The 26,378-nt window shown below is 39.7% G+C and overlaps 1 protein-coding gene across 7 annotated transcripts in view; it reads right to left on the reverse strand.

The window, feature by feature from the left end:
• Window positions 1–262: 262 nt before the first annotated feature.
• The window catches only part of cpeb3 (cytoplasmic polyadenylation element binding protein 3), a 71,627-nt gene continuing 45,511 nt past the window's right edge, over window positions 263–26,378 (reverse strand). For 5 of the 7 annotated variants that reach the window (XM_049481688.1, XM_049481690.1, XM_049481685.1 and 2 more), the window contains 7 exons: window positions 25,366–25,389; window positions 21,981–22,148; window positions 19,839–19,928; window positions 8,669–8,787; window positions 8,243–8,357; window positions 7,915–8,096; window positions 263–4,378 (listed from right to left, as the gene is read on the reverse strand). In XM_049481688.1, coding sequence (XP_049337645.1) covers window positions 4,151–4,378; window positions 7,915–8,096; window positions 8,243–8,357; window positions 8,669–8,787; window positions 19,839–19,928; window positions 21,981–22,148; window positions 25,366–25,389 — 926 coding nt within the window. In that variant the 3' untranslated portion in view covers window positions 263–4,150. The remainder of the gene's footprint in view (window positions 4,379–7,914; window positions 8,097–8,242; window positions 8,358–8,668; window positions 8,788–19,838; window positions 19,929–21,980; window positions 22,149–25,365; window positions 25,390–26,378) is intronic. The other 2 variants (XM_049481687.1, XM_049481684.1) reach the window with 1 other exon arrangement.

Here is a 26,378-nt window from a genome sequence, read left to right on the forward strand (position 1 = left end):
CATTCTTGCCTCTCTCTGATTTCAAGAACCTTCAGAAGTGATTTTTAGCTTAAATTATGGCCGGGTTAACAAAATCAGGGCTTTTATTTTTGCTTTACAAAACAAAGGTGTACATTTAAACATAAAAAAAGTCCTCTTTAAAAAAATCAACAAATTTATTCCACTGGTCAGCGAAGTCGATGACTGATTAGATTAGAAACCTACAAAAATGGGAAGGGAAGGATCTTTAGTTGACTTTCTAGGCACCTAAAAGCCCGTCGATTCAGTGATTTTTTATTTTATTTATTTTGCTGGGGTGGAGTTTAAAAGAGGTGATTTTTTATTATATTTTATTTATTTATTTTTTGTTTGTTTTAACACTGTCACGTCTTCTTGAGGGTCATGATCTTTCTTCTCCTTTTTCGCTGTTTCAACATAGACTCTATACTTCAGCTAACTATTACTATATTAAAGTTATAAAGCTCTAGCTCCTTCAGTTGCTTGTTTTTTTTTTTTGTTGCATTTTTTATTTTTCAAAAAAATAAACTTAAATGTATAAGCAAATAAACATGACAAAAATAAAATTAACCATCTGTTAAATCATTTTCCTGCAAATTTAAATTAATATATATTTTGTATTTGAATAAACTTACTTAGAAAATATCAATTTCTCTCCTATTATATTTCAAAATTGAGGTATTGCAAAAGATCAGGTCAGTCAGAAAGCACACATTTTCTAGTTCTCTCTCTCTCTCTCTCTCTCTCTCTCTCTCTTTCTCACGAAAGAAACAAAAACTAAACAAAAGATAGCTGACTGATAGCTAACCATCCAGATACAAAGAGTAGTGCATAACAAATGTCTATTACAGAGAAAAGGAACAAATATAGAAAAACCCTCCTGGGCAGGGAAGGAAATATCACAAAACCACCCAGAATTTCACTGTCTGTAGGGATTCTCACTGTTACTCATTAGACTCTGTTAGTCTTTTTGTGGGGGATTTTCTCTCCATCAGTAAAAAAAAGTCTTTTTTTTAATCAGTTTTTCCCCATATTATCTCAAACAAAACACAAAGTTCCATTCTTTTTTTTTTTTACTAAAATCCTGGGCTGCAGTTTTTTTTTTTTGTCCACACTAAATGAGAACAGGGATGTGATACATACATACACACACACACACACACACACACACACAATAACACACACAATAACACACACACACACACACACAACGTGCTCTCAGTGTTTGGAGGCCGTTAGCACTAACGTGTGTGCTGAAGCCTCGGGCTCCCCTAGTTAAGCCCCCCGACTCAGCGCTCCCCTCCTCGGTCAGCAGCCAATACTTGGTTTCCTTTAACCCCCCTCCCCTACCATCCTATCACGCCCAAAACCATAGACTATATCATTAAAAAAATATCCACCATTGTTATTAGCAGGTTGTTTCTATTCAAGCTTTGCAGGAGAAAAAAAAATATCTGTATAATATATAAATGCAGCAAGCACACAATGTTCTGGCAATGTTGATCCAATGCCCTACAGACACACTGTTTCAGCTTGGGTATATGAGTAGGGTTTGAGGGAGCTCAGCCTCCACTATTCTTTCTTTTTGTTGTTCTGTTCTTTCAGTGTCCTTCAGTCAGGCTAGTGTAGTCAGGGGTGTAGGGTATTGAGATAAGCCTGACATGGCCTGACACACTCACGCTGCCTTTAAATCAAGTCGGAAACATCGTATCAAACTTATATTTACCAGTGAAAACCTATTTTACTTCTATTTTTTATGGATTACTCTCATTTAGATGTGCATAAATCTCTTTTTTTGGAAGATGTGTAGATGCTAGCTACTTATTTGATAATAATATGATCCAATAGATCACCTAAGGCTCTTATTTTGCTCTCTGTTAGAGTGCAGTAGTTGTTGGATTAATCAATCATATAGATTGGATCAGAGAAAAAAAAAAAAAGAAAAATACAGCACATTTCTCAGGGTGTTTGCGTTTTTTCATCTGATTACGTTACGAGCTTCCGAGGTTGACTTGAAGGCAGCATCACAGTTTTAGCTCTAGTGAAGGGAACAGTAGTGTGTTGGTGTGGTCTGTGGTCTGAGTGTAAGTATAGCTCTTTGGTGGGTTTGTTTTTTGTGTTTTTTTTTTCTTTATCTTTATCTTCTTGGACAGGTCAAAGGAAGAGGAGATGTATTTAAAAATGTTGGTACACACAGAGAACTCAGTGTCTGAAGTTCTCAGAGTCAAGCTCACACTTTGTGTCCTTAAAATCCTGTGCGAGTGAGAAGTAGCAAAACTAGTGTGTGTGTGTGTGTGTGTGTGTGCGTGCGTATGTTTGAGAGAGACAATAAGGAAGGGACAGGGACGATAACCAGGGAAAAACTGTGTGTGTATGTGTGTATATATGTGTGTGTGTGTGCTGTATACACTGGGTATGAAGTTTCACAGGACTCGTGTTAGATAGACATCAATAACAGTTAAAGCGAATCACAGTTCTAGGCATACTCAAACCTAACTACATTACTGTATAAAAAAATTGCACAATTATATAATCAACAATCACTGCAAAAATGTTCTTCACCTACTATAGAGACAGTTGTGTTTGAAGGCTATCCTACATCTAGGCATTTTATTTACCTTGTAAATCGCAGTGTAGTCTCTGGCTCTCCAAACTCTCCACTCTCAGCTCTGGCTAGCTAGAGAGAGAGAGAGTCGGGCCAGGTTTCAGGCTTCTCCCTCTCTCTCTCTCTCTCTCTCTCTCTCTCTAACTCTCTCCTGTCCAGTTTTCATATTCGTGCTCTTTGTGTGTTCGTCTATGGTGTGCAAAAGTGGGCCGACTTGAATAGTAGACTCGATACTAAAAATTCTATTGCATGCAGCAACCTGATTTGGATAAACATGCAGTTTCAAGGGGCAAACGCCGACCCCACAGAGGGTGGTCCTGGGGGCAGGAGGGGCGCAAGGGAACCCCCTCTTCACCCCTCCCGTGCTAGCCTGTCCACCTCACAACCAGGTGCCGTTACCTTTACCTCGTCTCCTCCACACCCTAGCCTGAATAAAGTACTATGGTATAGGTTCATATACCATGGATTTAGCAGCAAAAGCTATTGCAGCATTACATGTACATAACACTAAAAAATAATATTATTTAAAAAAATAAAAAGGCCTAAAAAAGTATAAGCAAAGGAAAACAAAGAAATGAAACCAAAAAAATATATCTGATCTGATTTGCGAACATGAGGTATTAATAATAGTACTATTTGCAAATAAGTGTATTGTTCTTGTTTAATTTGGGTGAATTTCTTTGCTTTTTAAAACTACAGAATGTCATAGAACTGCTGAATTTTCTTTTGCTACATCACCTATTATATCTTTAGATTTTAGACTGTTAATTATATTAAAATTATTAATAATTAATATACGTTTCACCTTTGGTACTTTTTTTTTAATCTTTCCCTCCCTTATTGTCTTCTACTAGGGGCAGTCTTCTACTTCTAATCAGCTCTGAAAATAAGTGCATGCTCCTTTCACAAAAATCCAAAAGTATCTATGTGTTTATAGATATATACAAAATAAAAATATATTCTTTTTTTTAAATATATATATAAATGTATATATATATATGTGTGTGTATAGGTTTTATGTTGGTGTGTTTATAGTCTCACTCTTGTCTAATGGTATCCTATAGGTTATAGGGAACACTGACTGACCAAATCAGGAAAAAAAAAGGAAATTAAAAATAAAATATAAAACAACAAAAATAAATTTAAAAAAGAACAGTAATCTCACAACCTAGCTAACAATATCATCAAGTGTGGTCTGTGTACATGTGTGCCAAAGTGCAATTTCTGAGCAGAAGGACTCTCACATTTCGTATTCGTCCGAAAGTTCATTAGCGAGTGGAGAGTATAGTGGACAAAATGGTATTAAGAGCTGTGATGATTATCTTTTTTTTATGTGTGTTGTTTTCTTTTCCTACAAAGAAAAGGATAAAAGACCAGGTTATTTTCTGTAGCTGTAGTCGTTGCTTGTAGTTGTGATGGTGGTGGTGGTTAGTCGGTTGCTTGGGGAGAAAGGTGTGGTCAGCACTGATCCGGGCTGCGGTTGAGGGTGGGGGCGGTGTGAGGTGGTGGTGGTGGAGGGGGGTTGGAGGGGAGTGACCCCTCCCTCCATCAGCTCCAGCGGAAAGAGACGTGGCGGGGCCGGTCTCCTCCCTCTTTGACCAGCGGTTTGTGGAACTCGCGGCCGGCGCGGGAGTGGATGCTGGCCCAGCAGTACTCGCAGTAGTACTGCAGGCAGGTGACGTTGGCACAGAAGAAGGGGGCGAACTTACCCCCGCAGCGCGCACCCTGACACTCATCACACATCTGGTCGTCCAGCACGTACGGCTTCACCTCCACCTGCAGATAGAGACATATATATATATAGGAGATATATATGAAATAATTAGGCTTGTTTTATACAGTAACACTTTTTCTATTACAATATTCAGAATTATGATTGATAAATAAGGGTTTGTATTGGCAAGAAGTAGGTAATATGATACTCATTACATTACAGGGGCTACAATTCAATATATATTGCAATATCACACAATACTGTCAGCAAAGCATATATCGTGATCTGTCATTTTGTATAAATATAAACACGCAGCTTGTGTATAAAACCTGAATAAAGGAAAAATGTAGGAAAAACAGTCCCTTCTAAAAACAGTAAAAATTAAATATACTGCTATCTAGTGGTTGGGGTTTACTGTATTTATAAGATAAGGCACACTTAAAATCCTTTAATTTTCCCCAAAATATCAGTGTATCTTTTAATCTAGTGAGCGTTATGTATGAATTTTATCAGTCAGGTTGTAAGGAGCAGTAAAGCCACTCCACTGAAGTACAGAGTTATACAGGAGTTTCAGTTTAGTTCTCCAGCAGTATTAGCATTAGTGAGTATTATCAAACTGAAGCCCTGCTGGAGTAGCATTAGCATTAGTTGGTAACCACAGTGCTAGCTCTTTTAGTGCTGTTCAGAGGTGTATGAGTATATCGGACTGTAGCCTGTCCATTTACTGTGTTAAAACAAGCTATGTAGAACAAACCGCTAGCTAATGTCGACCTTGCTTATTAAAAACTCAGGGTTCCTCAGTGTAGCACTGCCGGGTGGCATTAGCCGCTAACCGCTAGTGTTTCTTAATCCTGAGTCAACTCAGCAACCAATTATGAGCCGGATCATGTGTGTTTAGGCAAAAACAGTTGACACTGTTCTCAACAGTGGGCCTCCATGGGCAGGAACTGGGATTAAGAAACACTGCTCTAAATAAATAAAGGCTAGTAAGTATGTATTTAATAAGTATGTGTGCCCATCCCAGTTTTTCTACACTGTACACATTGTACACAATCTACTTTTCCTTTGCTAAAATTAATCTTTTTCTCCAATTCAACGTTCACTCCCCTCTCCATAATTCCAGTCAGAGACACGCAAGAAAATCAATTACTGCTGATGATTCCTCTCCATGGTTAAACTCGGCACACACACCTGATCCTGGAGTCTAGTTTCATTGTTAAATCACACAGACACGGAAAATGTCACGGTCACCTTTGAGGCTAAATGGCACACAGATGCAGCGAAAGCAATTACACACGGCCTTCCCTTAAATATCAAACCTCAAAGAGCAAATCCAGCTCCCACTGACTCATCACAACCAAACAGAACGCAGTGAGGTGAGAAGGTGGGGATCTAGGAGCTGCAGATTGCAGATTATAATATGCTACAGGTCTGACACTGACTCAGCAAGAGCCATAAATAAAAAAAAACGAAGGAAGCATAACTGAGAGTGACTTTTTTTTTCTGATGACAATTCAGAATTTAAACAAAGAAAACACAAGGTAATCAACACAACTTTAATGTTAATAACTAAGTAATAACTGTGGCCAATTATCTTTTTAACATGTCCCAATGAGAGCTGATTTGCATTTCATTTGCATGTCAGTATATCTCTTCCTTCTTTTGTAAATTCTGTGTACTATGTATACCTGCTACTGGATGTACCGAATTTCCCTCAATGATCAATAAAGTAAGTAAGTCAGTAATTAAGTCAGAAGTAAGTAAGGAAGTAAATAAGTCAGTAAGTAAGTAAGTAAGTAAAGAAGTAGATTAGTAAGTCAGTTAGAAAGTCGATAAGTAAGTCAATAAGTAAGTCAGTTAGTCAGTGAGTATCCATCCATCCATCATACAGTATCGACGAAGACTGTGGACCTAATGCTGAAACTGGTTTATCAAGTGCAAAGTCCAGCTGGAAACCTCATGCTGTAAATTGTTTGTAATGCTTGCAAAACACAGTGGATCTGTCGTTATGTTGTTATGCTTGGGTGTACTGATTTAAATCATGGTGAATCAGGTGAGGATGGTGTGTCAGGGTTGGGGTTGTTGGACTATTGTTGGGTAATGTGCTTGGTAACACATCCAGCAGGGTAATGTTTACAATCCACCTCCACGAGGTGGAACAGAATGTAACTGAATGCACGACTGTCGGTTAAAAATGTATGAAAAGAAACGTTAGTTTGTTTGGGGGTGGGGGGGGGGTGTTATTTTACCACTGTATCGAACTTTGCTACTTAAAAACACAAAAAAATTCACTCAATCAATTTCAGTCAATTTCAGAGCTCACTCAATTATAGCCTCGGATTCACACACACACAGTCAGCCTCGACCCAGTTCAACTGCCCTGGCAGACTGCCAGTCTTAGCCTGGTCACCATCAGTTATGCCCTACAGGACAACACGCCCAGAATAGCCAGCGGCTCCAGTGGATATGCATGTGAAAGAAAAAGCGAAGGCTATAATTAGGCTGACGGTGTCTGAGACTTCAAATGGCTGTCAGTGCTCCAGAAGTCCATGGTCATGTTGATTACATGGCCGGACTCTGGGTTTCCGCCTGTATTGTTGGAAATGGGAAAATTTCGAAGGGGGATTCGGGTGAACTGGCAACCAGACTGTGTGCCTGCGAGTACAGAGCTTAGAAAAACGATGATCTACAGTAGGATGTCTGTAAACTGCACATATACACTTGGGCCTACATAAACACTAATACAAGAACACACGCAGAGAGCGGCCTGTATGTTACTGAAATTACAGGAGACAGAGTTTAACAATAAGGGTGCGGCACTGTGGGAAAATGAACTCATTTTGTGTTGAATTACACAAAAATACAAGTAGTGTTTTTCTAGGTATCAAAAGTTCAGTGCAGAGGAATACTTTGATCTGCCTATTGGTAATTTAACCTTTTCATGCCAAGTTAAACTGAATGGGCAGTATGGGTATAACAGTACATAAAGGTCAGTTTGGTTCACACCACAGTTTGGACCTAATGGTTCAGTACGAGTTCATTTCAGCTGGAAAAAAAATGCAAAATGTGCTTGAGTACAAATATACATACTGTACGCATCATTACACGCCTAATGGACAGAGATCTGCCTATTAGCATAGTGTTGCCATCACATAAAAAACTCTCAAAAAAATATCTTCAAAATGGTAGCTTTATGGGGGAAAAAATGTTGAAAAAATTGGTGGATCCATCATAAAAACAATATTGTAAAGAATTAAGAATTATCATTTATTATTGTCAATTATCAGCAAAATGGAGATGCGAGGTTGCAGTGTCACAGCATCAGTGATGAGCTTTATTAAATAGTATAGGATAAAAATCTACTGATTTCCAGCTTTAAACAAGGTTAGATAGAAACTCATCTTCCCTACATGATAAACACAATGGCCCAAATTTATAAAAAATCTTAAAAGTAAGAATGCTGATCCAGGATCATTTAAAGTTTACTGCATTATTTTATACAGTTGATGAGAGGTGATCTTAGATCCGTACTTACACTCCTAACTGCTTAATAAATAAGGCCCAATGAACAAGGCCACTTTTTTTTGGGTGGACTCACCCGTTTGTCGATGTCGTTGTGTTGCAATTGGACGAATCGAGCGCTGATGGCAGCGATGTAGCTCTGTTGGTTGGAGAAGGCCACTCGGCCCGCCCCTTTAGGGTACTTTAGCTCAGGATCAGTGTCAATGCCAGCATAGCACACGCCTCCGTACAGCCTGTCCATAATCATCGCCAACTCCACTGCACACATTCAAACAAACACACCTGTACCGTTAACCAGGTTCTAACAAAGTGTATAAATATACACAAAATTACTCACTCAAATCACAAACTGCTACAATATTTATTTAAAGCTACAATATTTCTGCTTCTTTCGATTCCCTCACCTGCACGCAGAGGTCGTGGAACCCCTCCAACAAAGATGGTCTTGCGGGGGTCCAGAGGCTGAGAGCCATCCATCACAAAGTCACTGTCACTCAGATTCCACGGGCGGATTTGGACCTGAAGCACAGAGAAGGGGCCTATTAATCATCTATTATTTATTTAATTAGGAAAAATGATAGTAAACTACTGGCATTATTAAAAATAACTAAACAACTACTACTTAGTATTAGTAAATAAGTGTAAAACAATTATTTATTCATGCTTTGTTCATTATTAAGAAGTAAGTGAAAGAACTTGGCCTCCAATAAAATATATTACCAGTGCATGGGAAACTAACGATCATTATGGTTATTGTAAGATATTCTGTAGTATCTTGAGGTTATGTATAAATATATTGTTTTACAGCATCCTGGAACAGTTGAACTCACTGGTTTATCTTTGATTGTGGGGCTGGAAACACACAAGTACAGCTTTCCATCTTCTTCAATGCAGGCGTCTATGAGAGCCTGAACAGAGCTCTCCTCCTGAAACAGCAGGAAGGCATAACCTAAACAAAAACAGAGAAAGAGAGAAAGAGACGCTATGGTCATTCAAGGTCATCTACAGTCTGGAAGTGCACAGTCAACAGTTCAGTAACATGGCAGACTAGAACTAAACAGACTAGAACTTAGAAATTAACTGTTAAAAAACTCTTATTTTTTCCTTTATTTCCTAAAAAAAACACAACACAAAAATAAAAAAACAATGTTATAGAAAAAACAATTTATTCCATTATAGTGGTATGGTGTCCTATCCTGCAGACCCATTTCCTGTATCATCTATTCTCTACCTCAAAACACTTTCTCTACCTTCATTTCTAAGCTGTTTATACTGTAAGCTTCATCAGGTTTTTTCAGGGAAAAGGAAACGTATAAACATAAAAATAAAACAAAAATACAAAATCTAAGCTGGCATATTATATTTCCAGCATATTAATGCAATATATAAAACTATATATAAAACTGTACATTAAGATACAGACAGATCTGGACCAGTGGTGGCCCACAAGCTAGAGCACTAAGTTACTGGTGACAGGGTAGTGAGTTCCCTGCCCACTGTTGGGCCTTTGAGAAAGGTCATAAAATTACATATTTTTTCTACAGCTAAACATGGTAGCAGGTCACTTTTGACAACAGAAGGGTTAATATGAATATTGGTGTTTTGCATCTGTATACATTGCAGACTCATTAACCTGAAGCTTGTTACAATGTAATAATTACATCATCTTAGAAACACATCACTGCAGCATTTCACAAAATCTAATCCTCAGCACAATATATAAACATCTCACAGTGGTTCACATGGTCAGCAGTTCCTTAACAATCTTTTAAAAAGATAAAAAAATATAAAAAAATGCAAAAGCAACCAGATCAAGGCGTGTTGTTTGGGACTTTTCTAGATAACCCTGCTTTATACAGTGTCAGAAACCAGATAAACGAGCCTGTTTGAGATGACTTAACAACTCAGCACTGCTTCAGGCAACTGTGTGTGTGTGTGGTTGTGTGTATGGGTGGGGTGTGTGTGTGTGTGTGTGTGTGTTTGAAGTATAAACATTCAATATTGTTAGTTATACTGTAGCCTCACAGCTTTAGTGCAAAACTAAAGAAGCAACCATCAGACACCGAAAGCATCTCAGCACGGGGAATTATACAGTTTCTGGTGGGTTTTATGTTATTTGTCGTGTAATTTTATGTCCAGAGGCTCAGACTGCAGCAGGGCAGGCACGTGCCAGAGGGCCAGCTGAGAGGCTTGAGACGGGGCCAGAGTGAATCTGTGCATGTCTGAGTCGGTGTTTTAGCAGAGAGCACTCAGGATGGGCCGGACACTTCACTGGGGATGCGGAACACTCTGGAATGTGCAAACGTCATGTTTTACTTTCAGCATTTCATCAGTGAGACTCAAAAAGAGCAGGAGAAAAAAAACACACTGAGTCAGCTGAGAGAGAGAGAGAGCACTAGAGAGAGGGCAAAAGAGGTCAAGAGTGGAAAAGAAGAGAGCAAGAGAGTGTAGAGTCAGAGAGAGTAAGAGAGCACTAGAGAGAGATAGTGAGAAACAGTGAGAAAGCTAAAAAAGAAAAATCAAAAGAGAAAGCATGAGACTGAGAGATGAGAGAGCTTAATAGAGCAAGAAATAATAAAAAAAAGATTTTGAGAAAGCAAAAAAATATTTGTGAAAGAAAGTGAGACCGAGCAAGTGAAAATGAACTAGTGAGTAAGAGAGCAAGAAAGAGAAAAGGTATGAGAGAGCAAAAGCACCAGAAAGAACAAAAAGAGTGCAAAAATAGAAGGTTTTAGGTTTTAGAGCAAGAGCTACAGAAAGCTCAAGAGAGAGTACAAGATAAGAGTGTGAAAGTGTAAGAGAAAGAGAAAGAAATTTAGAGGACTTAAGAGAGTGCAAGAGAAAAATGGAGTGAAAGTCTGTGAGATAGAGCAAGATAGTACTTGAGAGAGAATGGGAGAGAGAATGCAAGTGCGAGAAAGAGTGTAAGAGAGTGAGAGATAAAGGAAAAACACTAGACAAGACTAAACTGGTGAGACAGCATAAGACAAAGCACAAGAGTAAGAAAGTACAAGAGAGTTGGGTTTGAGGTTTAGAATTGTGGGTTAGGCCACTTGTTGACGTGCATAAACAGAAAGTGTGCAGTGTTTTGTTTAGGGCAGATGACTAATAAAAGCTGAAGACAGAAAATTTGAACATATGTAGAGTCTCTGACTTTGGTTAGGACTTTATTAAAGTGTGTTTGGAGCTGATTAATGCTGATACATTTACATTAGTCCAAAATTATTGACGCTGGTTTGTGATGAATGTAAAAAAATAAAAAACTACGACTCAAACTAACCATACAAGCCACGCCTACAGAGATTACACTGCAAATGTGTGTTATGGTGTCGTCTGATAATGTCGGCGGGTTTATCACCGTGTCTCGTGCAGTGAGAGAGTTATAGCAGGCGCGAGAGAGAGAGAAAGAGAGAGAGAAAGAGAGAGAGAGAGAGAGAGTACGACTGTGTCTGAAAGTATTTCTCCTGTAAAACTCCTGCCTGGATAGAGGAGCCAAGCTGGCAGAGGCGAGACAAGAACATCCTGTTCTGAGAGAGAGAAAGACAGACAGACAGAGCGCACTCAAGCAAGAAAGGAAAAGAACACAAAGTATGATGTATTTCTAAAAAGAGTGTAATCAGTTCAGGAATCAGCCCTGAGACAGTCACACACACACACACACACACACACACACATGAAAGAGAAAAAGAGCTAAAAATGACTGTAAAGGAGATTTAACACTGGAGGCAGAACTGAGGGGACACAGAGCTGCAGTTCACACATAGAGAAATCTTAGGCTGTGCGTGTGTGTGTTTGTTATGATGTAAACAGGGTCTGACTGAGAGAGAACACTGTCCCACCCCCCCAACACACACACACTCCCTCACACTCTGTCTCCGACATTCCCTCACACAGACACAAACATAGACACGCATAGACACACATGCTCTTAAAGGAAAAGTTAGTTTAAACAAAAAAAAAAAACAATGCAAATTAACATTATTTTTAATTTGTTTCAGGTGCGCTCTGTAACTCTGCAAAACCTGCAAATACACTGCCAGCCCCTGCCAATGCAGCATCACTAGGCAGCCAATGCACTCATAGGAAAGCACAGGCTTCCCAGGTGTGGCGCATCAGCCAACAGACACCTGTGCTGGCCAGCATCAAAACATTTACCCACCCATAGAGAGCACAGCCAATTGTGTTTTTCACAGTTTTGCACTGTTTCTTTTAAGGGTTGACTGATCCCAAGCCTTATATGCTGCATTTTTTTGTTTCTTGTGTGTGTGTGTGTGTGTGGTTTTCATCCATGCTAGACCACCTAACTGAACAGTAAAGTCAAACAGTATGTGCTAAAAGGCTAAGAGAGAACAGCTGTGCTACTGTATACAGTCTTCGCTGCAAAGCTTCAGTCACACACACACACACACCTCTATGGCTAAAGCTTCTGGCAGCACTGCCCTGCTTATACTCTCATACTCACTCAAGCACTAAAGCTCACACATCCACACGCACAGCTGCATGACCTTAAAAGCCCTTTTACCATATAATGTGAAAATAAGCGGACAGATGTACAGATGTTTTACCCTCAGGACAGATAGATCAAACCTCCACTACCATCATCCAGCTTCACCACACACGAGAAGCTGAGGTGAGAGAGAGAGTGAGTGAGCTGGAAGAGTGAATGCAGCACTGGTCCAACGTCTGGGTTTCATTTTAGCAGGTGCTGAAGCGCACACACATACATACACACCACTTCAAAAGAAGTTAGACAGATATATGTAAAAGAGAGACAGGGAGAGACAGAAAAAGAGAGAGACACAAAGAGAAAGAGAGAAAGGGGGAGAGAGAGAAAGAGAGAGAGAGAGATACGTGCACTGCAGTCTAAAGCAGATAGAGGATAAAATACACTTTCTTGTTCACTGCCCAAAATACCAGCCCATCAGAAAAGTGTACTTTAAAAAAGTGAAAAATAAATGCATGCTCTGTGATTCTCTGTGAGTGGCAAACAGAGAGAAAGAGACAATAGAGGAGGAGAGTGAGACAGAAAGTCAAAGAGTGAAAGAGAGAGACAGGTCCTAAAATAATAGTACAATGTAACAGACTCTCCTCCTCTACTTAGAAGCACACTAATAAAGCACAGCCTCAGTAAATACAGACTCTTCAGAGAAAGTGATGGACAGAACAGAACAGCAGAAACTATGAGCAGCAGGGCAACTGTGGAACCCCCAAACAACAGTGCATTAAGTGATAATGATCATGATCAACGACATCTGGCTAGAATTGGCCATACATGCGTTCAAGCACCTTCAAGCAAAATCGTGGGAACTGTCCTAGTTCCTGTCCCATGATATTTAGCATGCCAATGTAACAAAAGTAATACAAACTATTACTATGTAGACTTTAATGTTTACTGTTCCTATTAGGTAGGGTCTAATAAGAACACTAAACGCTAAGGTCCACATAGTAAGCAGTGTTAATCATACAGTTAAGACTGGCAAATAACAGCAATAATCTCAATCCTACGGTGTGACCCACATCATAATAATAACAACAATAATGACAATGCTGCCAACGATGTAAAACACCCTATCATCACTGCACATCAACCATAGACATGCTTGTGGTGGTTTAGTCAGTGCCTCAGGGTTAGGCAGCTCAACAGAGCAGCTCCTGCCAGCTCAGAGGCAGTGTGAGGAATGCTGATACAGCGGCACACAGTAATGCTGGCACTTCACAATTCAAAACAGCAAACTAAAGAAACACTACAGACAGCTCTGACTCATCTGAAGAGTTTCAGCACTGTAAAACTCAAGACACGTCCTGCCACAGTACAGTGATACAGAATGTTCTGGAATTTAGGCTGTCACTGACACTGTGTTTAAACCCAGTACTTGGGTTTTGTCTGGGTGTGGAACTATATCAAACACTGAAGGCGTGGCCTATCCCAGGTGGGCTGTTTTCAGTCCTGATATTATCAGGACTTGTTATATGATATACAATGATCAGCCATTATATTAATCCCACCTCCTTGTTTCTTTACTCAGCTCAACTGACCATATTGTACATCTACAAGTTGGATCAACTGGGCAGCAGAATTCAGACACATGTTCATTGTTTCTACTGAAATAAAGGGTAATTAAAGTAACTGAAATAACTGGAGCGTCTCACTGCAGTGAAGGCTTTATATATAGATATTTACAGCTCTGAAAAAAAAATAAAGAGACCACTTCTAAATGATGAGTTTCTTTGATTTAATCCAATTAAAAACCTCTGGAATAAAATCAAGAGGAAGATGGATGATCACAAGCCATCAAACCAAGCTGAACTGCTTGAATTTTTGCATCAGGAGTGGCATAAAGTGATCCAAAAGCAGTGTGTAAGACTGGTGGAGGAGAACATGCCAAGATGCATGAAAACTGTGATTAAAAACCAGGGTTATTACACCAAATATTGATTTCTGAACTCTTAAAACTTTATGAATATGAACCTCTTTGCATTATTTGAGGTCTGAAAGCTCTGCATCTCTTTGTTATTTCAGCTATTTCTTATTTTCTGCAAATAAATGCTCTAAATGACTATATTTGGCCTCTTAATTTTTTCCAAAGCTGTATATGGTCAGTAAACGAAAACCTGCTTGAAAAGAGACTTAAAGTATTTTGCAATAGCATTTTGTATTTATATAGTTTTATTTATGTACAGACAGGCAGGAATTACTCCATAGTACTGACAGGTCCCATGAATTTTGCCATGTCCCGCAGGAAACTAAGGAAGCATTTAATGTGGATGTGATTTTTGCCAAAGTCACTATTTCTGTTCACATATGGACAGTTTTAGCCAGATGCTGTAGGTCACAATCATTGTCACATTGCTTTTATGACACACGCCTGCTATATGTAAAACACTGTAAATCAAGAACTATTAAGTGCCTGCACACACCACATCCATCTGGTATCCACATTCAGGCCTAGTTCCAATAAATTGGAAACCTGTCACCTTGCCATGAGTACATACAAGATAACACCTCACAACTTATAGGGGACTGAATAATCCCAAGCCATTTCATGAGAAAACACTTCAAAATTAATTTACAGAATCAAATCATAAAAAAAATTAAATCTAATAAAAATGAATAAATAATCAATTAGGTCTTGCTCTATTCCTTCCTTTGTGATTATAGTCCACTTTTGGTTACCTACCAAATACTGATGCCTGTTTCAGACACGATTCAAAACACCCCCTCCACACACACACACACACACACACACACGTTCACTCCTCCTGAAACTGCACACATGCACACAATCACCAGAGTATCAGAAAACCATATGGGCAAGCAGTGTGCTGCTTCTCGCCCGCAAGCGTGCAGAGCCACACTATGAGTCAGTGGTGGGCTGGAAGCACTTTCACTCAGGCCCAGAGACACAGAAGCTCTGATTTCACGCCACACAGGGTGGAGATTGACCAGCATCTTCCATTCGCTAACCCAGCAGGCCTTTTAATATGGCAAGAGATTGACGACCACTGGCCACGACTCACTCCCACATCTGCTGAAGAATTACTGCTCAGGCTGCCTGATATGCACTAAATAACATATTGTGATTAACATGTGCTACACATTACAAAAACATATTGGTGAAGTCTTGATGAGGCCTGAGTAAAGACTGGCCTACATTAGTTCATGCTGTATTTATTATTATTATTGTGTGATCTATTACTTATCCTTATTTATGACTGTGGGAGGAAAAGAAGTCATCACACATTTTCACATACACAAAAACATATGCAATATGTGCACAGTCACACAAGTACAGGGGCATTCAAAAGTTTGGTCCATGCCCAAAATAAGTGTTAATAGGAATAGTGATGTGAGAAATGAGATGAACTGATCTCCAACTGTCTAACATTTAAAGCTCAGATAAATACATCAATGCCTCAGAGGTTTACTGGTAGGACTATGGCTTGTTCACAGTTATTTTTAGCCTGGTGATACAAATTCCTTAGACCTTTTCCCAACATTGTGCAGCCGTGGGCTCTTCTCAGCAGCTGCCTAACACTCTAAAATTAAATGCAAATATTTTTCTAGAGAAGTATTGTAAGTTATTAGGACACTTAAGACGTACAAGTAAGTATAGGAGTTACAGGCAAAAAAAAAAAAGTTCCGTATTTTTTGCACCATAAGACGCACTTAAAATCCTTAATTTCTTTCCAAGAATCGTCAGTACGCTTTATAATCCGATGCACCTTATGTATGAATTCTACCAGTCCGGTATTAAGGAGCCATAAAGTTACTCCGCTAAAGTACAGTGTTATACAGAAATTTCAGTTTAGTCCTCCAGCACTGAGGCTGGAAGCACTAGTTTTTCTTTCGCCAATCAGCGGTGAGTATTCTTGGCCTGTATCTTGCTACCAACCCCAGCTAGCACAGCTAAGTGCTAGTTCTTTCGCCATTCAGAGGTGAGTATATTGCACTGTAGTCTGCATGTTTACTGTGTTAAAACAAGCTAGGTTGAATGAACCGCTAGCTAATCTCGCCCTGGCTTACCAAAACAAGTTCCTTGGTGTAGCATTGGCATTTACTAGCGCTAACCGAGGCTAGTGCTAGTGGTTAGCTGCTAATGTTAATGCTGCTGCACCCAGCATTTGTGGAAATGTGGAAATCTAAGCTTACTGTAAATAAACGGAAGCGCTTTACTCACCCTAACAAACAGTTTTCAGGAGAGAAATCTGTGTAGATTAACATCCAGTGCTTGTAAGAATTACAGTTTTGTATACTTAACTTAGCTTTCCCTAATTTAGTTATCCCCACCGCCATCACCACCCAGAGGTGAGACCTGCTGAATTAGAAGGAAAACATGGCGACACCCCTGTTCCTTACTAGTGTCGCATAATGCGCCTTATAATCCAGTGCATCTTATATATGAAAATAGACTAGAAAATAGACATTAATTTATAGTGCGCCTTATAGTGTGAAAAATATGGTAGTCACTCAGGTGTGACATGTATGGTGTCTGTTTCCTGCACCTTGAGTTTTGCATGAAAGCTATAAAGATAATATACCTAAAAATAATGGAAGCTTACAGCCACTTGTGACACTGCACCTACACCATGCCTAAATTATTCCTCTCAAACAGAACTTAGATGTCAAGTAATTTCAAACAGGCTTGTTTATGTGGCGTTTGACACTGAATCACACACTTAGTCGACGTAATTGAGCACATCTTCATGACACAGTGGACTAGCCTGCTGTTAGTCCCACCCTCAAACCATCACACCCTCTAACATCATACCGACTCCCTTACAAGGACACCAAGCTCTCTGTACCATCCTGTCCCCGAGCACACAGCTATTTTAGCCCTCTGTTTTTAAATTCCAAAAAAAGGAGAGAGTGATGAGAGAAGAGCGAGCGAGTGTCAGAGAAAGAGAGAGAGAGGGAGACACACACACACACACACACACACACAGAAGGGTGGAAAAGTAACTGGCAGGCTTTTCGGTCCTTCTCCAGATGCAGTAAATTACTCTCAGCCTGAGAAATGCAAGTCACTTCCAGCACCGCTTTAATAGTTTCCTTGATATGACACATGCAGCCGTATGAGGATTTCGGAGATGACGGCGGTTCCACTGCACACGAGCCCAGCTCTGATCACCTGTCCAAACCAAACTCACATTAACCACACGGCCGCAGACGTTCGCTTCTTCCAGATACCTACACAAACATCCTCCCGGCTAGCTGCGTCTGCTATGCATGTGCAGGTGTATGTGTGTGAGCATGTGTTTTCAGTCTAAGCAGGCTTGTCTAGATGAGTCTGTGCATGTGCCTTTGTGTCCTTGCCATGGGGCAGGCTCTTCTTAGCATTGATGAGAAATTACTATGATAAGCAGATAATGAGCTTCCAGTAAACTAACAAGCAGCTCATCAATTCCCGTAAAACGCAGCGTTTACAGCTCTTTTAGATGTAAATATTTTGCTTAAAACAGCAAAACCTAGGAAAATATAGAACATAATTATGGTAATTCTGAAACACAGACCACCGCATTAGCGTAAGCACACAGCCTGGCCATGCAGCTGTAGGATCCAGGCCTGGTGTGCTGTAGAATGTACAGTAAATATAAAAAAAAAAAAAAAAAAAAATATATATATATATATATATATATATATATAGCCTTATTTTTATTTAGTCAGGTCATCTAAATACTTCTGTGGCACAGTTCTAAGTTTAACATCATTCCATATTCTTATAATATGCTTTTGTCAAGTACCTGTTTTTTTGATGGTGATGTCTTGTAGATGTTATGAGGGAACCAGTACAGGATGGATTATAAATATGAAAGGACAGTTAGGTCCAGTGTATGCCCTCGAGAGCTATTCAGATGGTAGGATGTGGAGGATAGTTTAGAAATAGATGAGTTTTGCTACCTAGTTATTGGTTTTCATCACAAATCAACCAATCAAAAATCCCACAACACCCAAAGCAAGCAAATAACAAGCAAATTTCATTATATATAACTGAATTTAAAGGGTAACATTTTACTAAAGATCAGAAGTACCTTTAAGACAAGAGTCAATTATTTTCTGACTTAATGTGAATCTGACAGCTGTTGTTTTCATTCATACCTAAATTCTAAGTTGAATGGACCAACTGAATGCATTGACAACGCAATTTAAGTAGATTTCTTTAGATTTAGATCTCCTAAAAAGTTGCCATTTTGGAGATATAATTTCTACATATTCACAACAATGTGATCTAAAGCCTTCTTCCAACAAAAGTCTAACTTGCTAATACTGTATGATATTAAAACTAACAAAAGCAGCTATTATGATAAATAGCACTTGTTTAAATAAGCATTTACAGTTCACATGTAAGGGCCATATAGGACTTGTAGAAATGGTGTGACAGAAGATTCATTAATATGGAGGAAAACCACAGCGATAATAAACATACAAAATGAGTAGTAAAATATCATAAGTAAAATATATCAGGTGTTCTCATTAATTGGACAGCACTAAAGATTTAGAGTGTTGTGGTGAACCATATAGCTAAAAACCACCACTTTCCCTAGAAGAGGAGCTGCTTAGATGGTTAGATAGAATGTATCTAAATAATGTTAAATAGCCTGTTGGCATGTGGGATTAGCATAGCTAAGATAGCTAGGGTAAATTATAATCTGTGTCCTAAGAAAATACTAACAGAAAAAAACTATTTCATTCTAAGAACTCCTAAAACAGAAAGTGTGCAGGGCTGTCACCATGTTTCCTTTTCTAATGGGGAAGCTGGGGAAGAGCCTAAGCAAACAAACATGTAATTCTTAAAAAAGATTCTTTTAAAGTCAAACGAGGACGATCTACACAGATTTCTCTCCTGAAAATTGTTTATTTGGGTGAGTAAAGCACTTCCATTTACAGTATTCATTTACAGCAAGTTTAGATTTTGAGTATTTTGTCGAAGTGTGAGCGGTAGCCACAATTAGCAGCATAGCCATAGCTTTATTGCTCCTTAAAACCTGATCAGTAGAATTCATAAATAAGGCGCACTGATGCTTTTTTGGGAAATATATATATATATATATATATATATATATATATAGTCCAAAAAATATGGTATATTGCTTGATCAATTCAGGTCAGAAAACATATGGACGAAAGGCCATTAAAAACATGTTTAATATCTATAATAATGAACAAAAGACGAACACCAAATACATTTGCTTATGTAGATTAAATATTCATGCAGAGTCTACTGGTAACTGCTTATGTCTGCTAATTTTAAAATAGTTTGCACAGTGTCCTTAACTGACTGTCCTCCTCAGAAAGAGTTTAACAAAGAGAGGCGTGTCAGAAACATTCAGAAACATTGAATACCTGGTCCAGGTGTACTTTTACACTTTTAAAGCAGAAATCTGGACCATCTGCTAGGCCCTGAGGACTGGGCTGAGGGAGGAAAGTGTTTAGCAGATGTTCTGGAGAGACAGAAGGGTGTGGTGGATAGTGTGCAGAAGTGTGTGTGTCACAGTCTTTACCTTTAGGGGGAAAGTAGGACTTGCTTTCTGCTTTATGAGGCCAGTCCACCACCAGGTGTCCATAGCGCCGAAAACTGTTTGTGATCTCATCTAGGACAGGAAAGAAAACACGAGAATTTAGGACAAAAACAATGATTACGGACATCATAAAGGAAAGTCTATTACATCATCAGTCACAGCATTCATTCCTATTGGAGCAGTGTCCGGGACACTCGGGTGTGTTAGACTTTCCTGACCAGCGTTCAGAATTCTCTTTTACTCCTGACCTCATTGTGCTGCGAATCTTCCAAAAGGCCAGAAAACACTAGGAAAGCAGACCTTTCTCCAGCGCGAGTGTGTGTTCACATGTGTTTAATAACACCCTCATTTCACAGACTCTGCGCTGGATTCCCATAGCCCTGCACTAGTGGCATCACATCTGCTGCCAGACATGCACAGTCTGCTCACTGCCACCGAAGACCTCACCAACAGCCCAGAGCCAACACGTGCGCACACACACACAATCACAAACCCAGCTGCCATGCTCATCATCACAGAAACTGTGCAATGACTTAAAGGTTAAAAATGCTCATCATTTAAAATGAACACAAGAGACTCTGTATAGTACTAATAGCCAATTATAATCATAGAGCAGAGAACTGAATAAAATAATTTTAAAAAGTTTATTTCATCATTTACAAAAGGTTTCCTACACAGATGTAACCATTTAGCTAGAAAACAATAATTATATACACTATTTACACCATCTTTTACTAACTGATGTTCGTTACAGATTTCTGTCTTCAGCAGAAAGGGCAAAAACGATGTAATATTTTGTAGCCTGGCACTGCCAGTGTGTGATGCACGTCGGAGTCAGTGGCTTATATTGATCAGATCGATATCTGAATTAAAATGCGCTAAACTTACCGCTTTTCCCCCACTATAAGGCACACTATCAAAAAGCATCTAATTTCTGCGCACCGGATTATAAGGCTCATTAAGCGACACTAATAAAGAACAGGGGTGTCGTCATGTTTTCCTACTAACTGAGCAGGTCTCGCTGCCGGGCGATGGGTAAGTAACTAATTAAAGTGAAGCTAAGCTAAGATAACAAAATTGTAATTCTTAAAAAAATACCTTTTTCTTCTAAAGTCAAACAAGCACTAAATGTTAATCTACACAGATTTCTCTCCTGAAAACTGTTTATTTTGGTGAGAAAAGCGCTTTTGTTTACTTACAGTAAGCTTAGATTTCCAGATTTCCACTAATATACTCGCCTCTGAATGACAAAAGAGCTTAGCGTGGTTAGTGGCTAATGCTGCTCCAGCAGTGCTAGCTGGTGTAAGCAGCAGGCTACAGTCCGATAATACCTACCTCTAAACGGCAAAAGAACGTAGCGTAGTTAGTGGTTAATGCTAATACTGCTCTAGCCTCTGTGCTGAAGAACTAAACTGAAACTAAACTAATGCTGTACTTCAGCAGAGTGGCTTTACTGCTCCTTATAAGCTGACGGGTAAAATTCATACATAAGTGCACCAAGTAAGTGATCGAGTAACACACAACTGCTACATTGGTATAATAGTGTTTTGTATATCATGCAGGCCTGTTGCAACAAGATGAGCAAACCGAGCAATTGCTTATTGCCCCGTGCTGGCTTGGGGCCCTCAGACAAAGACTTGTTCCATTCTGTGGCGGTCAATGCAGGAAAGTAAAACACCACTGTTATCTGAATCTTCCTTAAGGGGGCCCTCCCATTAGTTGCTAACAGCAGCCAGCCAGGTCTGTGATTTCTGCAGCCACCAAAATATGGAACTTCAGCAATCATGAAGTGGAATTATCTATCAGGGAGTCATTTCAGACAAGATTACCTCTAAGACAATCTTGCCATGACTGAGCTTCACAAACACAATAAAGCAGCACATCACCTCCAGACTCTGCTGGATACTAGAAAACAGATTGCGACATGAACCAGCCCATGTGATATAGAAACTTTGCCTAAATTCTAGGAATCGCAAGTATAAAAGCAAGGCATTTGTAAGCAAAAGCCAGAAAAGCAAACAGGCATCCATTCTAGGCTCCGCATGCAAGAATCTGCTAGGTCCCAAGTTAATGTGTTTCAATATTGAACCATTCTCTTTGCTACAGGAGGTTTTATGGATGTACCTTCATCAATGTCTGGAGGCAGTCCACCAACAAACACCTTCCTAGAGTAGCGCTCCATCCTCTCGCCATTCTGACAGCGAGTGGGCGAGTTCAGTCCGGGGGTCAGCGACTGGTCACCATGAGGGTCATCGAGAAAACCATCCTCGAAAGGAAACAGTGACGAGCGACCTGGAGAGAGAAAGAGAGAGAGAAAAAGAGAAAGGCAGAAATAAAAGGAGAACGTGGAAGAGCACAAAAAAGGGGTGAAAGAGGGAAAGGTTCGAAAAGGGGAAAAGACAGAAAAACATTATTAATTTGGTTATAAAGTTAATTTATGAAGTCATTTGAAATGTGAAACAGCCAAGAGTGAACTCTGGCACACAGAACAGCCACTGATGCCTTTCCAAACACATCATTAGTGAGCTCTGAAATTAAATAGACCAAAATGTATCAAAAGCAGAACATGTATCCCCCCACACACATATGTAAACATACAGCTGGCTCAGACTCCAGCGCTCTGAATTCGTTCAGACTATTAATTTGCTCCTCGTTGGGGGCTGCTGGCTCTCTGAGCAGAAGTCTTCCACTGAAGAAGACTTCAGAGCTTCTCAGCTGAGCAGCAGAACAAGGATATTTCAGAAGGCCCAGTCTCTGGAGTTTCAGCACATGCCAAAAAATCTGAACAACACTGTTTGACTCAATTTTGCACATCAAATACTACTGCGTACATCAAAGCGAAATTACACAGCGAGCGGGGAAACTGGGTTATGCCAGGAGTCAGTGTTTAACGTCAAATGCTGGAGAAATGAAAATTAAGCCGCTATATGCAATAAAATATACAGCAAAAGAACGGCATAATTAAAGTAGCCATAGCATGTTTACATTAAAAAAAGACCAAGAGGAAGATGGCATGATACAAGATGAAAGATGAACATCTAGACAGGTGGTTTTTATGAGCTGAATGTAAATTCCACTGGATGCTGCATAGAACTGAAACATTCTATATTCATTTGGAGTGTGTATGTGCATCTGTGTGTGTGTTTACATGAAGGAGGTGACTGTACTGATAATTTTTTTTTAATATATAATTTTTTTTTTCCCTCCCAATTTTCACAACCAATTACCCAACCCACATTAGGACTCCCCCAATCACTAGTAATGCCCCAACACCAGGAGGGTGTAAACTAGCACACGTCTCCTCCTCCTTTACAGTGCGCTCAGAGGAAAGCGCAGCGACTCGGTTCCGATACATCAGCTCACAGACGCTTTGTGCTAATCGACATCAACCGCCATGTACCCACCTAGAGAGAGTAAGGCCAATTGTGCTCTCTCAGGGCTCCGGTGGTCGATGGCAAGCCACATAAACAGGATTCGAACCGACGATCTCCTGATCATAGTGGCAGCGCTTAGCCCGCTGGTCCACTCAGAGCTCTAATAAAATATTTTTAAAAGAATGAATAATCAGGACTAATATCTAAAAATAAATAGAATTTCTCAATTTAAATTTAGGCATTACACAACAAGACTTTAGATTCTCCTGGAGTAAGAAAAATCAACAAGACTCAGTATAGTGCGTTTGCCCCCCCAATTTTATATGGGTCAGTTTCCCAGACAGGGATTAAGCCTAGTCTTGGACTACACAGCATTTGAATGGAGATTTACCATTTAAAGAAAAGCATAGTCTACGATTAGGCTTAATTCCTGTCCGGGAAACTGATTCCAAATGTCCAGATGCTTGTAGACAACAGCCTGTAGTAACTGCAACTGCAGTAAGAGCCTCTACGCTTCTCAGTCAGTTAGTTCCCCAGCTCCACGGCCCGCTACTGCAGGGCTTTTGTAATCCACTATCTACTGGATGGCAGTGGGCATGGTGATTTTAGAGTCTGCACAGCTGCTTTAGAGCATCCTATTACACTGACAATGCATTTCTATGGCAAATAAACAAAGTTGTGCCTGTGTCAGTAATAGTAATAGGGCATCATAAAACTAGCTAAACTGCTAACTGGAGAATTCTGCAGATACATATCTGCACATCTTAAAATGCATTCAGTAAAGGAAGCTCACTGCAGGAGTTTTATCTCCAGAGCTCCCCAGAAGGTTTAGAAGCATTCTAAGATGTAAGATTCCATACTAAGATACCATAGTCCTGGATTTCTATTATTACCTCAACATTGTCCATGGTCTAATGAACATGATCCAACTAATCAGTTAATTAAGAAGTTCTATAAGAGCAGGTAAATACTTGACTGTGCTTAACAGGGAACTAGAGGGTGTTCAGCATCCTTGATCTAAACTATAAAAGGCCAAGAGAAGATGCACAAATCAGTAAATTACAATAAAGCAAATCTAATTTCAAAATGCATTTCAAGCATTTTTTATGGTCAAGTCAATGTCTTTCACAATCAACAAAGGGTAAGAGGCTTGCAGATACATGACTGGGTTCAAATTTAGAAATTTCTTAGTAATCTGCTATAACACAAGTATAGCACCACCAGACTAATACTAAGTTGGTCCACAACAGCTGTGACCATTTGAGGCATGGACTTCAACAAACGTCTGAAGGCTTTCTGTGTTTTTTACAGTGATGAGGGCACTATAACTAGTTTACGGATTGTCTTTTGCTGGAGCACTCAATAGGTACTAAACAGCATACCAGAAAAAAGCCTTCAAAAGACGCGTCTGATGTTTTTGTGGATGTTCTGACCCGGTAGACTAGCCATCAAAATAAGTTATTTGTTAAAGTGTCTCAGATTCTTATGCTTGCCCATTTGACAAACACATTACCTTCAGGAATGGAATGTTAACTTGCTGCCTAATACAGTATATCCCACCCATTGTTGACAGATGCCAGTGTAGATAAAGATAGTTTTCACTACATTTGTTAGTGGTGCTAATGTTATGGATAATCTGTCATTTTACTGGTTATATGAGAGTGTGGAATATGTGTGGTACACGAGACGTTCCAATAATGCATCAACAGAGTGGCAGATGACAATGTACCCTGTTAACCATGGAAAAACACAATGGCTCCAAAATAAACAAGAGATAATTTGCCAGCAATTTTCTTGTCTCATAAAGGAAACCAAAAAATAAGGAAAAGAAAACACATTCAAGCTCTGGGTGTTAGAAAAAGAGCGGCTACAAGCACCCCTCCCACCCACTTGATTACATGTACTGATGAAAATATAAACTATGATCCAGTAAAAAGAGACAAGGGCATGAATTAATAGGACTTCATCCAACCACAGCACAGATGAAGCAGACATTCGGTCATCCCAGCCCAGCCCCCCCACCACCTCCACCCCAAAGCTTTACATCCACCCTCATACACAGACAGCTAGCAATTTAACCCAAGCAAGCCCCTTCATTTCCGCAAGCACAAAACAGAGAGAAGGCAACATGTTACCTCTTCTGCGACCATAGCTCCTGGCTGTTCGGGAGTACACAGAGAAACGAAAGAGAGAGAAAGAGAGAAACAAACAAAAAAAAACAAAGGAAGGGGAGAATGAGAGAAAAAGAGATAAGAAGAAAAACATGGAGGGGAAAAGACAATCAGACAGACAGACAAACAGACAGAGAGAGAGAGAGAAAGAGGGAGAAAGACAGAGACATGGGTTTGGTGGGCAAACAATGTGAACATTCACCAAGGTTACAAAGTGAAAGCATAGGCTGAGCTCTGCAGAGTAGTGCAGGTCAGGGGTCTTCCCTAGCACCAGCTCCATAATATAACAGTACTGATTAACGACCAGCTAATGCCCATTACAGTATTGTCAGTACAGTATAGTCATATTGTAATATATTTGTTATTGTCATACACAGTATATATGTTTCTGAGCACATTGAGACCATTCGTCCTTAAAGAACACAGTAGACAGTAGAGTAAACCTGTAAACCAGTAGTACTGGTGCAATTAGTTTATGTGTCAATAAATGATGCCAAATATTTCACAGGGTAAAAATGCCTATACTGTAGTTTGAACGTTTCCTACATAGACTGTATATAGCTGGACAGAGCATCGTCTCTCAAAAGTGAGACCACCACAGGTCGGGCGCCCCCTGCTGTTCGGTTTCAGAAAGCCGTGTAACCCCACCCATTCCCATAGGTTTCAATGGCAAAACAGACAACTTTCAATCACGTTTTTTTCTAATATACTGTAATTATACATCCTTTATTTAAATGCAACAGATAATGTAACCTCTGCTTATATTGTCAAATTTTTATATCCCCACAGAATTCGTTTTTTAAAACGTTATTCAGCTCTATTCAAAAAAGGTGTGGTTATTGTAAAAGGGCTGGTTATGGGCGGGACCAATAACAGACCGTCAGCTCCGCTCCGCCCCGCTCTGCAGTCTGTGACCGCGAGGCAGCCCTCAGGGGCGGGGTTATTTAAATGAGTAGGCTGCTCTCCACAGTCTTTCT

Source organism: Astyanax mexicanus, chromosome 7 (genome assembly GCF_023375975.1).
Source record: "Astyanax mexicanus isolate ESR-SI-001 chromosome 7, AstMex3_surface, whole genome shotgun sequence".
Lineage (NCBI taxonomy): Eukaryota > Metazoa > Chordata > Actinopteri > Characiformes > Acestrorhamphidae > Astyanax > Astyanax mexicanus.